The sequence below is a fragment of the Aricia agestis genome, chromosome 2, assembly GCF_905147365.1.
Source record: "Aricia agestis chromosome 2, ilAriAges1.1, whole genome shotgun sequence".
NCBI lineage: Eukaryota > Metazoa > Arthropoda > Insecta > Lepidoptera > Lycaenidae > Aricia > Aricia agestis.
In genome coordinates, this window is record NC_056407.1 from 21,760,035 (window position 1) to 21,777,436 (window position 17,402).

A 17,402-nucleotide genomic window follows, 5' to 3' on the forward strand; every position below is an offset into this window, starting at 1 on the left:
TCCTTATTCTGTATTCAGTATTTCTGTTCTCAATCTTCATAATTTTGAAGTCGGTACCAGTCCTATTAAGTATAATATAAGTTGCACTTATACCTATTCTGTCAGAGAACTGTCTATTATATTATTGAAAGCTGCATTTAATGAGTATTAGGTTCAAGTGACTGATCTGTGAAACCTTGATTTTATACTAGGTACCTATGTCAAAAGATAATTATTACTTAAAAATAATCGTTAAAATAAGATAATATGTCCTTTTTAAGGTGATAAATATAAAGGTAAATGATTCTCACTCTTTGTTGGTCTATGCATTATAAGTTTATGTTTACAACGTGTTTTACATTACTTACAGCCGTTCCCAATATTTGATCTATCTCTGGTTTTGCCCTACTAGAGATAGGAATAGATCACATTAGACATTAGAGACATATATTTTATGTCAATTCAATGTCAGCTGCGATCGGTTGTATGTCAAACCAGAGATAGATTGAATATTGGGAACGGCCGTTACAAGTTACAACATTATCTTAGTTATTTTCAAAGAAATTTTACTGAAAAGTTCCTAGTTTATACTTGACTGAATACATTTTTTTAGTTGATCGACTATATTTACTCAATAACTTAAGAAGACTTCTTAGCCGTTTTCCTTTTGAATTCAGCATATTTACTACTCCCGTGAATTTTTTCATACTTCCATATACAACGGTTTAGCTGGTAGAAGGAGGCGACACTAGACTCTAACGATTTTTTCCACTTTAAAACTGAAGACCTATTTCACAAATGGATCCCTAAATCGGAAAATGATCTATACTTACTTAAAATATTTTTAAAAAACCTATCCAACGACACGATGGGATGGACGCGAAAAAAAATTCATCCCCGCATGATGTGTAGGGGGGGTATCCCAAAAAATTGTTTTTAAGGTTTTACGTACCATTTTGTCGGCATCATTAATATTATGTGCATTCATAACAAAGCAGCTTTGTAGATTCTATAGTCTCTTAGCAAATCCACGGATAGACAGACGAACGGATGGACAGACCGAAACTATAAGGGTTCCTTGTTGACTACGGAACCCTAAAAAAGAAAATATATTCAGAAAATTGCTTATTTATAGGTAAATTATAGTCTGTCAAAAAAGTGAAGAAATTAAAAAGTAGCAACATCGTAGTGTCATCCTTTTCAAATCAATCTAAGAAAAAAGGGATGACACTACGATGTTGCCACTTTTTAATTTCTTCACTTTTTTGACAGACTATAATATAATATATTAAGATTTTAGACAGCAAGGACTAAATCATTTTAAGTGCAATATAAAATATCTGGGAAACTTAGTTATGAAAAGTGAAGCTTTGTTTTTTATAATATTTTAAATGAATGTCCCTACAGGCTTACCTTACCTTTAAGCCCACCACGTATATTATATTGAGTTGGATTTTGAGTACGCGCAAAAGTTGATAGTTGAATACCTACGGGCTATCTAGTTTAGTTTCATTACTTTATAGAAAAAGGGAAAAAAATATTGACAGTTGAAACTTGAATGATGTGACAACGGGAGTTTTGCCGGGAATGTGAAATGGTGATGTTGTGTTTTAATATTATTTTCCTAAAATTGTGTTAATGTGTAATATTGGTAGGATATTAACCATTAGATATTCGTTATCGTGCACAAGTGTGGGAAAGTGATGTAATAACCAGAAACGTGCTCTTTTGTGTTCCCTCCAAAACTCCATCGAAAGTTTCAGTAAAGCGTCTACCACTTTACTGAATCGACCGACTTGACTTCTTGACTGTATTGACTTTATACTTAGACTTTGACTAGACTTTAGACCTGACTGACCTGACGATATAAAAAAAATTGTATTAAAGAATATTGTTTTCCGGCCATAATATTATACTCGACACTGGCCTTGTGTCAAGAATTGCCATGTTGAAGAAGTGCCATTATAAGAAAAAAATGATGTGACAACTGACACTTGACAGTGACAGAAGTATTTTTTGGCTTCGTGTATTGTTCTGATTTTAAGTTTAGCTATTTTTATAAACTCATAGGAAATAGGAATTTAATCGTAAAAACTAGCTAAATTGTGATGCCATAGGACTGAAATGAAAGTGACCATTAAAAGTAAGTTTGTTTTGTGAACCACTCAAGGCTTTGAAACCCCATGTAAACAGCGGTGTGTAATTCCGTTTTTATTCTAATTCTCTAGGTTGGACAGGCGTAGCAACTTGGCGCTGGATCGCAAACGACGATAACTGTGGTATTTGTCGTATGCCATTCGATAGTTGCTGTCCGGATTGCAAGTTACCTGGTGACGATTGCCCCCTGGTCTGGGGTGCCTGCTCCCACTGCTTTCACATACATTGCATCGACAAGTGGCTCCGGTCCCAACCGCAGCAACAGTGTCCTATGTGCCGGCAGGATTGGAAGTTTGACAATAAATAAATAGTAAGTGTTGCAAACTATGTTACTTGTTTTGTTAAGACAGGGCTGTTCCAACCTAACCTAACCTACTTTTAGACTTTCTGGATTGTGTATGTTTTTGTTTTGGCGGGGGGCTGAGCCCCTGATGAGTTTGGGGGGGGCAGCCCCCCTAGGCAAAGCCCGCCAAAACAAAAACTAACACAATCCAGAAAGTCCAAAAGAAGGTTAGGTTAGGTTGGAACGTAGACCACAACACCCATAAATAGGAGCCCCAAGTAGCGAGGCTCCGTCGACATACTTTGAAAATTTTTTTTTTTTTTTTAACCAGAAATAGTTATGTGCCATCATAACAATACTAGTTCTGATGTTTACAGATTATAATGCGACTGTAAAAAAAAAACGGCCTCAAAATCGCTGGTGGCGCGATATGGAATATTTACCCAAACTTGTATGAATTCTGTTTTGTCCGTTAATTATTTCCATTTTTAATTTCTTTCATTGTTTAAAATTACAACTTTGGGGTAACTTGGCATGGCAGACAAATAAACTATGTATAATAGTAGGTAAATTAACTATTAAATATCTGAAATCATATTATGCTGAGAAAAAATATTTTATATAAAAAAAATCCTGTTGTTTTATATAAAATATTTTTTGTAAAATTTTTTGTTACTCAGTTAAAAAACAATTACGAACATTATTTTAAAATTTGTTGCTGCTTGCCTCAATAAGTACTGAATAGGAGGGACATAAAAATTGGCCAAGTGCGAGTTTGACTCGCCCGCGAAGGGTTCCATACCATTATAGAGCATAATTAATATTTAATTTATTTTGTTTTTAGTATTTTTACCCGACTACGGTGAAGCCAAAATGAGGGTTATGATTTTGGCCTGTATGTATGTATGTATTTTATTATAGTGGCATCAGATAATACACAATCTGTGAAAATTTCAGAAGTCTTGCTATAGCGGTTCTTGAGATACAGCCTGGAGACAGACAGACGGACAGACAGACATCAAAGTCTCAATAATAAGGTCCCATTTTTACCCTTTGGGTACAGAACTCTAGAAAATTTTTCATTCTTATTGATTTAATTTATACTAAACTTAAGGCTAGGATATTCCAAATTCACGTTTCTAGAATGAGTAATTTTTAAAGAAAGCGTCATTAAAAAAAACTGAAAAATATATACATGTATAGATACATCTTTTAACTAGTGACTTTTACGGTTAGAAACACAATACAGATAATTTTACTCGATAAAAAAAATTTCCGAAACAACCTCGATTTTAAAAACATTTTCAGTTTTATAGGACTAACAGGGACTCAATCAAAAAATAATTTGGATAGTTCGATTACTATTAAAATTTTACAGGGAAATGTACGGATACATGTTTAGTTATACTATTTTTTATCTAAGTAAAAAGGTTTTCTCTCCTATTTCGCCCTATCATGGACGCGGCGATCGTCGTAACCGCCACTGTACAAGGCGCGCTGATATGAATGTTATTTTAATGTCTTTTACGTCGATATTCGCACTGACAGACATCGGCCTGCTAATTTAGGAATAACCTCCCCTTAACTAGATAGTTGCAAACGTAATAGGTTGCAAATATGTAATTACCATCTAAATAGAATAGAAGTTTTTCAATTTTCATGAAAACTCTGATTTTCAATTATTATTATTATACTTAATATTTCATAAGGCCATAATAAATGTTAGCATACAGGCACACCATGATGTTTGCAAATCAGGATAACTCATTTTGGCGATCGACGTTCTCGACACAATGGCTTACAAAGCGTTTTCTAAAGTGGTTTGCCAACAAATCATAGCCGCATGCAACGTAGCGTGCCGCCCGCCTCGCCCGCAATAACGACGCTTTATTCCCATATAAACAATAGCCTTTGTGAAATAAGTATGGTGTGTGGTACGGGCTACGGGTCAGTTTGTGTACTAGATCACTAATAAAAGTATTAGGGCGCTATCGCTAATTATTATTGAAAGCGAATCGGCGCGGTGCAGTAATTGCGTCGCGGTGGTCGCACTATTCATGAATCACGAATCACGATTGCAGTCAGGCGGGCAGTTAGTCAGTGTGGCGCGCGGTCGCGGACGGTCGTGTGACGAGCGCTCAGCCCGCGCGTGTCGCGTCTATCACCGCGCTCATTATACTATACTTCTCCTTATAGTATTGTCCGAGCGACGCCTCGTTCAGCATGCTGATGGTTCAGACTAACTCCCAACCGATGAAGACGACCAAAATCAAGGGACCGCCGCCGGTCCCCCCGCGGCCCAGCCAGAGCATGGTCGCTGAGGCGCTCGCCAAAACTAGAAAAGCGGTCGCCGATTCTAAAGCGAATCTAACAAAAAGCAAAACGTACACCAAAAATGAGGCACCCAAAGTTTCGTCGAAGGCGAAAACCTTGGATAGGACCGCCACCCTGAGTAAACCTTCGGTGTCTCCCCGGCAGAACGGCCTGGCGCGAGTAAAATCTTTCATTAAGGATGTGATAAGCGACAGGAGTTCCTCGTCCGACGAGAGAAGATCGAGCGGACAGAACTCTCGACGGAGCTCCAGCGACAGCAGCACGATTCAATCGCCGGCATCCAATAAGAAGTCGAACGAGTCGCTCAATTCAAAGGCCGTTAAAACTTGTAAACAGATCCTGGTGCGATCTCTGTCTACTTCTAACAAGCTAGATCAAGACTCCAAATGTAAAGTGTCTAAATCGTCTAGTTTCGCCGAAAAGACCCTTCCTTTGCGTAAGGCTCCCCCGCCGCCTCTATCACCGAAACCAAAACTGAAGCCAATGAAACAGCTACCTGTACAAAAAAGTGTGGACGAGTCATATAAAAGAATAGAGGATCCGGAAATATCCTCGTACTCTTTGCCTATCGACGCTAAACCTAAACCTGTGCCTCAGGAGGCCGCGTATGCGTCAATTGATGAAGTTCAGGATATCGAGGACAGGCTTCGGAATATTACGTCAACGCAAAACAATGACACCTGCAAAGTTATTCAAAACAAACGCAATTCATTATCTTGTGACGCTTTAAATAAAAACAACAATTCTTTGGAGAGAAAAACCTCTCAAGTGACCGAAATGTTAATATCCGAAATACTGGCCAGCAGAAACAACAACAAAGAGGAGCCAAACACGGTTATCGATAAGGGGAAAGATCTCCCGCTAACCAACGGGAACCTGTCCCCAGAATTTGAAAATATGAAGGACTTGAATAACCACGAGATGCTAATATACGAATTGCAGACGATGCATTCGCAGTCCAACGTACCTGAGGTTATTGATATGAATTCGTCGATGCAGTGCGACTCTGATTCAGAGGTGAACTATGCTGTATCATCAGTGACAAGTGAAAACATGGATGACTGTGATCAGGCGTACGCGAGCATAAGAGATGATGATCTTAAATCAAGGTAACTGTGTTTGTTGTACAGAGTTATGACCGTGTCTTATTATGCAAATGAATTGTTGTTAACGCTTATTTCGTGTGTAGGTCATTTCTTACATCTAATAATAAGAATTTAGATGTTAAGGCGAGGATAAACCCCAATTTTGTTATTCCGTGACTCCCGGTTTACCTAGTTCCAATATAATAACGAAGTGTTAAAAAATATGAGATATAAAGCACAATATTTAAAATACCTTAAACCATAAACATTTTAATAAAACGTAATACTTTGGCTGTAATTAATCACCTCACAAACTCATCTCCGATAAAAATCTATTTCACCGAAATATAAGTATTAACTAGGATAATTATACATTTTATAGTAAATCTATATTAAAATGTCCTTAACCGAACAATTTTGTTTCTTTTGTTTATTTCCAAAGATATTAAAAAAAAAAACATGAAAAATAGAGAAGATCCGCCCGAGTAACTACAGTTTTATGCTAAGCTAAAATGAATCTTATTGCGATGCGTATACGCTTGGTCTTTGGTTGTGTGCAAGGTTATCGTTTTGGATTGAGATTAATCCCCGTAACTAACTAATTAACTTAACTAATAAGTATTACGTTTGAATTCATTAGTTATTTTTGTCCTTAATTACAAAATATTCAAAGGAAGCATTTTATTAAGTACCGAAATTATTAATTTAACGTCAAATATATTTTTCAACTGTGTCAGGGGTATTTATATTTTTGGATCGGTACGTTTAATATTTTCAAGTGCTGCTTATAACTTAAGATCGTTTGACCTTCTCAGCTAATAATGTAGCAGTTTTACTGAAAGGTCAAGAAGTTCTCAGTTAGCTTTATTGATTTTAATCGTGGGCTCAGGATTTAGAATTTAGATGTTATTAATAATTTAAAAAATACTCCGTTTCACCCCTAGACTTCCTCTAGACTAACCTCTTTTTTAATTTTGAACTCTTATTGATGATCACCACTTGTTTATTTTCAACTTCTATTTAATGTTCAACCACTTATTTACTTTCAACTTCTTATTGATGTTCAACCCTTGTTATTTTCAACCCCCGTCTAATATTGAAAATCTAGTGCTAAACACCTTATATTAGTAGTTACCTAGCAGCTGTTCCTTGTGAAAAACTTATATTTTTCTAGTGATTACGAAAACCGCATTAAGTATATTATATTCACGCGTAATTAATCTTCTTAATAATAATATTATGTTACTATACACTCAATTAAAAAAAAAATTGGTAGTTCCAGCAATAAACTATTATTCCATACTCCACAGTCCTTCTTTAAAATGTTCTTAAAAAAGTCTTCAAAAATAAGCTGAATATTATTATATGATCAATATTATCATTTAAAACCAAAGTACGTAGCGAAATGTTGAAGAAATAGCGGGGGCATGTACGCCTGTAATACTAATAGAGCTAATGATAATGCATTATCAACAATGATAAATATTCCCTACGGTCAATCAGCCCACTAACACATGGGCCATGGCCTCGCAGATTATACGCAGTTTAACAATGCAAGACCTTCACTACTCCATTATCCGTATAAATGAATGATTGGTTCTATTATATCAGCGCTGTCCAAACAACTTCAAAGGCTCAAACAAATTGAAATCTTTTGCCAAAATCGGTGCCGCAATGCGATGAATTTTGCATCGATTGTGCGTAGTTTGACTGTGTTTTGGATTATTTAGTCTTCCAGAGATTTTGGATTACTAGTATACCTACTTACATTCAAGCTTAAAAATTTACTCGAACACTAGTATTTATCACTCACTTACATTGAATAAAATTATGAATGTTTTTTTTTTAATTAACTTTTGAACCCAATGATGCCTAATGGTTCTCCCTAATTATTTTGATACTTTTCGCTAAGCAAAGACAATAATATAATTAAATACTTCTGCATCGCTAGAATGTTCCACAATAAGGCTTCTGTGCTGAATAAAATTAATAATATTAAAAGTAAAAGGAAAGATATCTGCAAGTAGCACTTGACAGGAATCCCGCTTGCCCTGAACGACCGATGCACATTTTGTAGTACATGATACTTGAAACTAGGCTAAATTGTGAAGGATGTCAATGACTTCTTATTCAATTATTGTATTAGGACGTATTAGTGTCAGATAAATATAATAGCTAGAGTTAAGTGCTCAACTCTTTCTAACTATTGAGTATTTTTCTATCATTTTGCGTGGTGTAATAGCTAGCTTGTAGAATTTCTACAATTTGTCAAACCTCATACATAATATTATGAGACATAATTTACTTTAACGACTTTTTATCCTTGTACGTTTGTATTAGTTTTATCCTTGTCTAATTATCCTTCATTTCTGAGAATTTGACAGAAATTTTATACGTGGGAGAGCCATGCTTCGGCACGAATGGGCCGGCTCGACCGGAGAAATACCACGTTCTCACAGAAAACCGGCGTGAAACAGCGCTTGCGCTGTGTTTCGCCGAGTGAGTGAGTTTACCGGAGGCCCAACCCCCTACCCTATTCCCTTTCCTACCCTGCCCTATTCCCTTCCCTTCCCATCCCTACCCTCCCCTATTACCCTATTCCCTCTTCAAAGGCCGGCAACGCACTTGCAGCTCTTCTGATGCTGCGAGTGTCCATGGGCGACGGAAGTTGCTTTCCATCAGGTTTTTGCTCGTTTGCCCCCTTATTTCATAAAAAAAAAAAATGTTCAACAACTTTGGTTGATTTCGCTTTTTTCGACGTTAGCCAATCAGAATTCAGAAGTATTAGTAAATAGATGAACTCTTTTCAAAAAAACCTCAAATACCCGTAATTAGCTCCGCGATCCTCAATTGTCAAACTGTAGGCCTACTACGAAACTGTTTTGAGGCTCAAGCAATCGGACGAGAATGCCGCGTCCTGCTCTAACAACGTCATTTCACGTTTGTTAGAGCAAGACGCGACATTCTCGTCCGATTGTTTGAGTCTCAAAACAGTTTCATGGTACAAGGCCTGGTTCTAAACCACAACATATTTGAATAGATGAACTCCTGCCAAAAAAAGCTCGATATTAGCTCCGTGATCCTCAAACTATCAAACTTGTTCTAAACCACAATAGCGCCTTTCTTTATCTCGTCTCACATCAGATTTTTTGCAGGTTAAGGAAGCAGTTCAAGGCCATAAGCACAATGTCGCTCCAAGGCCTGCCCCCTCTGCCCAAGAGTCTCAGTGGCTTCGCCGACGCCGAGCCCGAGCCGGAGCCGGAGCCGGAAGCGGCTGTTGAAGAGCACCCACCGACTGATCTCGATTCGCAGCTCGTCTATTTGAAAAAGGAAATGGTGAGTACCGAAAAGTAATACGTCCGCTATCCGCCGATATGATTTAGGTATACCATAGGAATAGAGAGTTGAATTAGGTGTTTTTTTATAGATTTTAGTTAGTTTTTTTAGCGATCCTAGTTCTGCTGGAGATGTCGTCTAGATAATAACAGTTATGGGACACATAAATCGTGCATTATTTTTTTAAATGAAAAAACCCATTCTGGTGCGGTCTTGCTATGGGCCTTAGGCTACTTTAACCAATATTCTTTCGTTGCATATTCATATTATTATTATAGCTTGGATTTAAGTAACGCATATATTACTTATGTATTTATGGATTTGGATCTCATTTGTATAAACGAGGCGAGTATAAAGTAGTTTCCAGCCTTTAGTATTAAAATTTTGGTAGGCCATTGAGCTAAGTTTAAAAATTGAAACTCTGTGAAACAACAGTGATTTCTTAAGTTCATGTATTTCAAATTTCTACTGGAAAAACTCCATGTAAAATGTCTCTAAAATAAACTATATTATGATCTTCCATCACTTAGTGATCGAAGATTATGATTCATATAAAATTTGCGTTAGATTACGACTTACGATCTGTACTGCAACCTCATTTCCTTCTACTTTAGACGTAACATTTTGAATGCGTAAAACCTATTTATGGAAGTGAAAAGTCTCTTTTGAAAATATGGAGTGTTTAGTTTCTGAAGACTCGGCGCTCTTATTCAGGTGTTCCCTTTTATCGCAGCGAAAGTGTTTGCATAGTCAAATCACTTTTCTCCGGATTGCTACTAGTTCCCTCTGTATATGTATATGTAACGCCTCCGTGGTCTAGTGGTTAGAGCGCGGCTCTCGACTCCGGAGGTCGTGGGTTCGAATCCCGCGTTAGAAACATGTTATTTCCAAGTTTGGTTAGGACAATGCCGGCTGATCATTTGATTGTCTGAAAAGTAAGATGATCCATGCGTCGGATGGGCATGTAAAAAAAAAGTCGGTCCTGCGCCTGATCTCTCGCCAGTCGTGTCGGTCTTCCGTCCCACTGGGTTATGAGAGTGAAAGGAAGAGAGAGTGCTCTTGTGTACTGCGCACACACTTGGGCACTATAAAACTACTCCTGCGTAACATGCCTGGAACCGAAACCGGTGTGGGGAGTATTATTATTATATGTATAGAGTATTCATTTAACCGATTCAATGCGGCGCACCTTTTTGAAGACTTTCAGTCGTGGCGGCATACAATTTTCCCGTGACACGTGAGCCGTGTCATACGCCATAGAAGTAGATGACACGGCTACCGTGTCATCCGCCACGTTCAAAAAGCTTTATGGTTTTTTTTTGGTTTTTACGCTTGTATTAACTTGATTTATTTAGTTGAGACCAAACCATTGTTGTTGACGGAAGGCTACGTTGTTTTGAGTTGATTTCGAGTAGTTTTACTAAGTAAACCTGAAAATGGCAGGTAAGCGGTTTTTTTATTCAGATGTTGCAAACCTTTTCTAGGTTTCAAAGTTAGAAAAATGAGTACCTACCTATATTAAATAGATCTGGGTTTCCAAAGTAAATAATACGTTCGTAGATAAATTTAAAGAAGTTCGTTGTTAAGTTTTTTTAACTGACTTCCAAAAAAGAGGAGGTGTATTCAACGATTACTCCGCCGTTTGTGAACCGATTTTCAAAATTTTTATTTTGTTGTATGGGGTATTTGTTCCGATTGATCCGGTTCCGAGTTGGTACCATGTTCACAAAAGTGGTGATCTGATGATGGGAACCATGAGGAATCCAAGGGACTTCTTGAAAATCAAATGGGAACATATGGTTATTTTGGTTTTATGGGATGTGTTTTGATCATATTATGCTACCAAAAAGTAAAATTTTGCACCATGGTATACCACGGTCCTGAAGGTGCTGAACAGAACTCCTGATTCCTTATAGATACGTGTTTGGGAGTTTCGCTGATTACATTAAACATCATCATAAACACTACACCATGCATCATCAAATTATGACCATGTTATTAGTACTTTTCATAGTCTTATAGATCCAGACTGATGTTTTTGATCATTATTCTGTAGTTTGTCTAATGATTTTAATATCGTCGTACGTGTCGTCGTACGTATCGATTATACGTGGGAGAGCCATGCTTGGGCTTGGAATGGGCCGGCTCGACCGGAGAAATACCACGTTCTCACAGAAAACCCTCCCCTATTCCCTTCCCATCCCTACCCTCCCCTATTACCCTATTCCCTCTTAAAGGCCGGCAACGCACCTGCAGCTCTTCTGATGCTGCGAGTGTCCATGGGCGACGGAAGATGCTTTCCATCAGGTGACCCGTTTGCTCGTTTGCCCCCTTATTTCATAAAAAAAAAATTGTTATTTTAAAGCATAATACTATTATTCGAATTTAATGTTATGGCTACCAAGGTGTGTTGGTTACAATTATGTTAATAAAAAACGCCAAAACTGTGTAGAAAACCTTAAGAATAACTAAAAAGAGTAAAATTATTATTTTTAAACAAAAAAATTAAAACCGACTTCCAAGGTAAAAACAATAGTAATTTTCTAAACTGAACTAAAAAGTATTAAATAATAATTCTTATTCTGTACTCAGTAGGTATTTCTGTTCTCAATCTTCATAATTTTGAAGTCAGTACCAGTCCTATAAGTTGCAGTTACATTATTCTGTCATAGACCTGGCGATTAGGTTAGCTGGCGGTTAGTTAGCCGTCGGGCGTCCGAATTTTTGTGATCAGAAATTTCGGATAATGTACGGTGGGCTAAAAAAGGAGACACCACCTACTTTTTTCAATTCAGAGAGGAAGCCTATAAGCTTGTTTTACGTAGAAAATTTAGACGGTTTTGTTCGGAGTAGAACCTTCTAAAGTGTAATTTGAGGGAGATACAATCGCTTTTTAAATGACACGGCTCACGTGTCATACGCCACACGTTAAAAACCCATAAGACGCGGCTGCCGTATAATTCGCAATGAATGCACCTTTTAAAAAAGGTTGACGGACCCTACTTTTTTTCAATTCAGGCTTGTTCTACGTGGAAAAATAAGATGATTTTGTTCAGAGTAGAACCTTCTAAAGTGTAATTTGAGGGAGGTACAATCGTTTTTCAAATGACATGGCTCCCGTGTCATCCGCACTGAATCGGTTAATATTAGCTGTATTCACTGACCTCCATTATACAAGTACGCTGGACTTATGATACCCTTTGAAATGACAGCTATTTTTTGTGCCTATTTGAAGCGGAATCAGCGCCCCCAATGCGGGGGGAGAGAACTAAATCTGACGTAAAAATGACGTTTGAAAGTCGCCATATTGGCGCTGATAGCAATAGTGAGAGTATTTGGAACTAATGCTAGTGTTGACAACCAATAATGATTAAGCGGCCATTTGCAATGTACGTCAAATTTAGTTCTCTTCCCCCGCATTGGGGGCGCTGATTCCGCTTCAAATAGGCACAAAAAGCAGGTGGGTATCATATTATGTCCAGCGTACTTGTATAATGGAGGTCAGTGGCTGTATTTATTAACGCTAGACAGACTTGTGTAAGGGTGTGTATACCCCGAGCTTCTTGTCATCATTCGCTTATAGTAGTCACCGATGAACTCCCAATATAAGTTCTAAACTAAGATTATATTATTTATTACATAATAGCTAGAATCCTTTACCTTTAGTAAATACGTTAAAAAATCTGGAACTCCCGCGACCAAAATAGTTAAGTAAACATTCGTACAGAACTGCTTTTGTCTATTTTTGTATTCTTCCATCTGGGTTTCTCGGAAATGTAAAATCTTAATTAGTTGAACGTTTTGGGAGGATATAAAATGAGTTATACTGACAGAAAGGTAAAGAAGTCGACATTCATGATTTAATTATGGTTTGTAATAGATATAATACGATTTTTCTGGTTTTGTATGTGTATTAATATGGATTCTGGTTCATAATAATAGACATAACCGGTCTTACTACAAAAGATTTAAACACCTGTTGAACAGTTGATTAGAAAAAAATTCAGTACATAATGGTCTCAAAACAACTGTTCAATAGATGTTTAGATCTTTTGTGGTAAGACCGAATATGTTTAAGCTCTAACCTATCTAAGCGTAAGGCTCGTATTGCTTTTTATCCATTAATCATCTGATGCATTGTCTCAAAATTTATTTTAACCACATTTTTGTCATACAAATCGTTTATTATGATTTCATCGTTGTCATCCGTATCTTTAATTCGCATACTAACTTCTAATATTCTTTTATTAAGGATCTTGCCTAACATTTCTGAATTCACCAGCATGCTGCAATAAAAACAAAAATAGCTGAATTTTTGTTTAAAAGCATAATTCAGATAACTAGAACATATCGCTTGCAACAGACGAGCTTGCAGTTTGAAAAACAGATGTTGTACATTAGTTTATCGCCATTTATCGTTGCCCAAATAAAACTGATTGCGCACTGGATCGCTTGCCCTTTTTAGTTTATCTGCTATTTCGAATTTAGATGTAGCCATGTTCCACATCGACCAATCTGGTTTCACTTTTTAGTACCATTTAAAGATGAATGGAGCTAAAGTCTCAATTCTATAACACATGTACCTGTTTTCAATCTTGAATCGTTTGTAATTTATTTAAAATCGTCTTTACTATAGACAAAATTCTTCTCAAACTTCTAGTTCTTTTTATTATCTTTAATTTCCGTTTCTTGATATTGCATGAGGTAAAATACATACTATTGATTGTGGTTGCGAAGCATTTTGCCTTTCTTTTTGACTGTATTGCGATTTGACCAAATTATGTATTTATTGGTTTCGTATTGCTTAGGAGCAAGTGTTATGTATAAACTGAATTGCACATTTAATAGTTAATTTATCTTGCACTTCTGTAATAAATTCATGTGACTAGTATTTTGAAACATCGAGGTCGTATACTTGATAGGCGTTAATAATATTAATTGCTTGACCGAGAACAGCAAATGGGAGAAAGATGCTATAAGCTTATTAGATATTTTGTTTGTGTTTCGAGAGAAAGTTTTAATTAAAGAATTTTTATTATATTATACAAAAATTTAATAGCGAAGTTCCTTTAGGTTTGAAAATAATGCTCTTATTTTTAAATCGACATAAGTGCAATTTAATTTGTAAAGAAATTCAGTTCTAAGTTACGCAGCCTTCCATTGTTTTATAGAAAAGTGCGAACTATAATGCATCATTCAAATAATAATTCACACTTTTAAATGTAAAAGCGGACCTAGTGCTTTTTGCAACAATTACAGGAATGCAGAAATTTTCACGCAGTTTCAACTTTTACTGCAAATTACTACCTACTACTACTTAAATTTTTATACAGTTAACTTTAAATATTTTAATTTTAATGCAGAATAGTTGTATTCTCTTTAATTATTATAATGTAAATAATTTAAAAATATGAGCAAGCTGTAGTTTCTTAAAAACTATATTTTTAAAACTCAAGTAAGATACGAGATATTTGAAATATGCCACACTGACTCATCCACTCACGGCTTGATAAGCAACACCTGCAATGTGATGTCTAAAACGATGATTTTTTCACAAATAACTATCCTTTGTTTAACATATTACTCGAAAATAAATGTTAGTAAGTATACATTTTATTAAATACTTACATATTTATTTAAATAGTTTTAGACAATCTCAATGGCTTGGAAGAAGCCAATGTGTGTTATTACTGGTTAGTTCATTACTTATTATTGATCTCTACTTTTGCTTGTCTTATCACTTCTATTGTTACCAAGTTATGTAGACATGTGCAAATATAGATTCTTTCCCTGGTTACATAAAAAGCATTAAGTTTATTGTTGCATCCGTTAGGAATCCTTAGGAATCATTAATCTCATTTAAACTTCGGTTTGTTCCTATTCAGTAGGGTTTCACCGATCGTGGTTTATATCTTTTGTCTTGTTTTAGGCTAGCATTAACCTCCAACACAAAGGTCATACCTGCAGAATGAACATCGAGTCAATTACGTTAGTTTATTTATGGAATAGTCCGTTTTCTTTTTACGTCTATCATTTTCATTTGAAAATCGAAGATAACCGAGGGCTGCTCAAGATTTTCAAAACTTCTTTTTAAACATTTGTATATTTGTTGTCATTATTTAAAAAAATATATTCTTTATCTCATGCCTTGACGTAGGCCTAGATACCTACTAAAACAATGATTGCTTTTTTATGACGAAGATTAACATGCAGTTTTAGGTGATGAAATGACTCACGTAAGCTTACGTGTCATCGTGCGCCGGCGCACAAGATAATTGTTGTATTGTTATGTTGACGACTGACGACTGACGACTAAAAACGTCACTGATACCAAGTCTGTTGGAATACGAAGTGCTTTGTAAATATAGCTGCGAATGAAAATAATTGAAATCTTATCAAGCCTTAATTTTATGAACTTTATTAAAATATTGAACGGTTAAAATTATTGTCCCCTTGCCTACAATATCTTGTCTTTTAAGACTTTTAATAAACTTTAAATGGGACTCAGACTCACCTTAAAAAGTACTGTTTCAAAAATTGACAAAATATACCTTTTTGTGTTTTTGATATTTAACAATAGAATAAAATATAATGGTGCCTACACGGACGTAAAAAAAATACGGACGGATCGCCATTAAGAAATTAGTGAAGCACCCTTAATAAGCCCAGGCGATCATATGTACACATCTTGCACAAACACTAGCACTGTAATAAGCCGATCGTACCGCCATTACGCAATTAGACTGCATCGCGGTGACACATCTTTGTCATTCATAAATAAAAATAAATATGCCATCTTGTGTTGTAAAATGGTGCAAGAACAATACAACCTTACACAAAAAACATCAAGGAATAATATTTCATAGGTAAGATAACATATTTTTAAAGTATTTTGATAAAATAATGTAAATATTAATTCAACTTCAACAGGTCAGTAATGTCCATAACAAAGTGGGGAAATTTTCCCCAAACCGGGGAAAATTTTAAATTATTTTTAAATAATCAAATAATTAATTTTATTGTCTTTTATTAGTGTCATGTAAGTATTTAGCATACTATTGACCAGTAATTAGGCAGGAATACAATAATAGGGGTGTAGACAGTAAACGAAATCTAATACAAATTATTGTTTTTTTGAGAGTTTGTATTATAGAATTACCGAAAATGGACATATTTTACTTAATAACTTTATAATATTTTTTATATTTAATAAGTGATTTTTTTTATTGAAATAAGAGTGTATTTATTTTTTATAAGTACATATTTTTAGGTGTACCAAAATACTTATGTACTATCAGAGAAGTTGATTCCTATGCAAATCGGGGACATAAGTAGTTTGGTTGCGTTACGTCAAACCCAGCCGACAGATCACAATTAACATTGAATTGACATAAGTATTCGACCAAATAACGTTGGTCTGTCAGTTGCATAGGAATCAACTTCCTTAATGGTACATCTGTAAAATAAATACATTTCCTAAAAATAGTCTACACCCCTATTAATTTCTTAATTTACAAAAGTGGATATAACTGTTGTTTGACGACCTCTGTGGCTCAGTGGGTGGGCTGTCGGTGTTTCAAGCCGGGGGTCGCGGGTTCGAATCCTGCCGACGGAACAAAAAGTTTTCAAAGTTCCTGGGTCATGGGTGTGTATTAAATATGTGTATCATATAATAAAAATCTTAAATATATGTATAGTATAACAGTATTAAATATATTTCCGTTGTCTGGTACCCGTAACACAAGTCCTTCAGGTACTTAGCACGGGGTCAGACTGACGTGGTGTGAAGCGTCCATAGATAAAATTGTTGTCTTAGATTTCCTTCAGTAGTAGGGGAGGGAAGGTGCTATTGGTGTAGTCACTCGAGCGTCATTGAGACCTAGTAGGAATGAAAATATTGAATGGACCTCTAGACCAGGAATAAATTTAACACCATGTTATGTGATTTGATTTGACGTTAGCGCATGGTAGAACTCTCGATAGCTCTAACAGACCGTTAACTGATTTAACAAGCCATTATTTATTTAAAATTACTTGATTGTTTGATGAAACGGGTTATGGGACTTAAGTATCTTATATCTTTTCGTATACAGGTTTCTTATATAGGTTTCGGGGGCGAAAAATCTGTCTAGCTAGGAATTATTTTTAGAAAATGTCATTTTATTCGTGTTTTATCGAATACCGAGCAAAGCTCGGTCAAATAGCTAGTAATAATTTTATTATTGTAA

General features: G+C 35.9%; 1 protein-coding gene across 3 annotated transcripts in view; it reads left to right on the plus strand.

Moving 5' to 3' along the window:
* The first annotated feature begins 1,995 nt into the window (after positions 1–1,995).
* LOC121739958 (anaphase-promoting complex subunit 11-like) overlaps positions 1,996–17,402 on the plus strand; it is a 36,019-nt gene continuing 20,612 nt past the window's right edge. Inside the window, exons 1-3 of one of the 3 annotated variants that reach the window (XM_042132601.1) lie at positions 1,996–2,122; positions 2,208–2,446; positions 8,994–9,167. In XM_042132601.1, coding sequence (XP_041988535.1) covers positions 2,104–2,122; positions 2,208–2,443 — 255 coding nt within the window. In that variant the 5' untranslated portion in view covers positions 1,996–2,103 and the 3' untranslated portion in view covers positions 2,444–2,446; positions 8,994–9,167. Of the gene's footprint in view, positions 2,123–2,207; positions 2,447–4,491; positions 5,863–8,993; positions 9,175–17,402 lie in introns of those variants that run through there. The other 2 variants (XM_042132600.1, XM_042132599.1) reach the window with 2 other exon arrangements.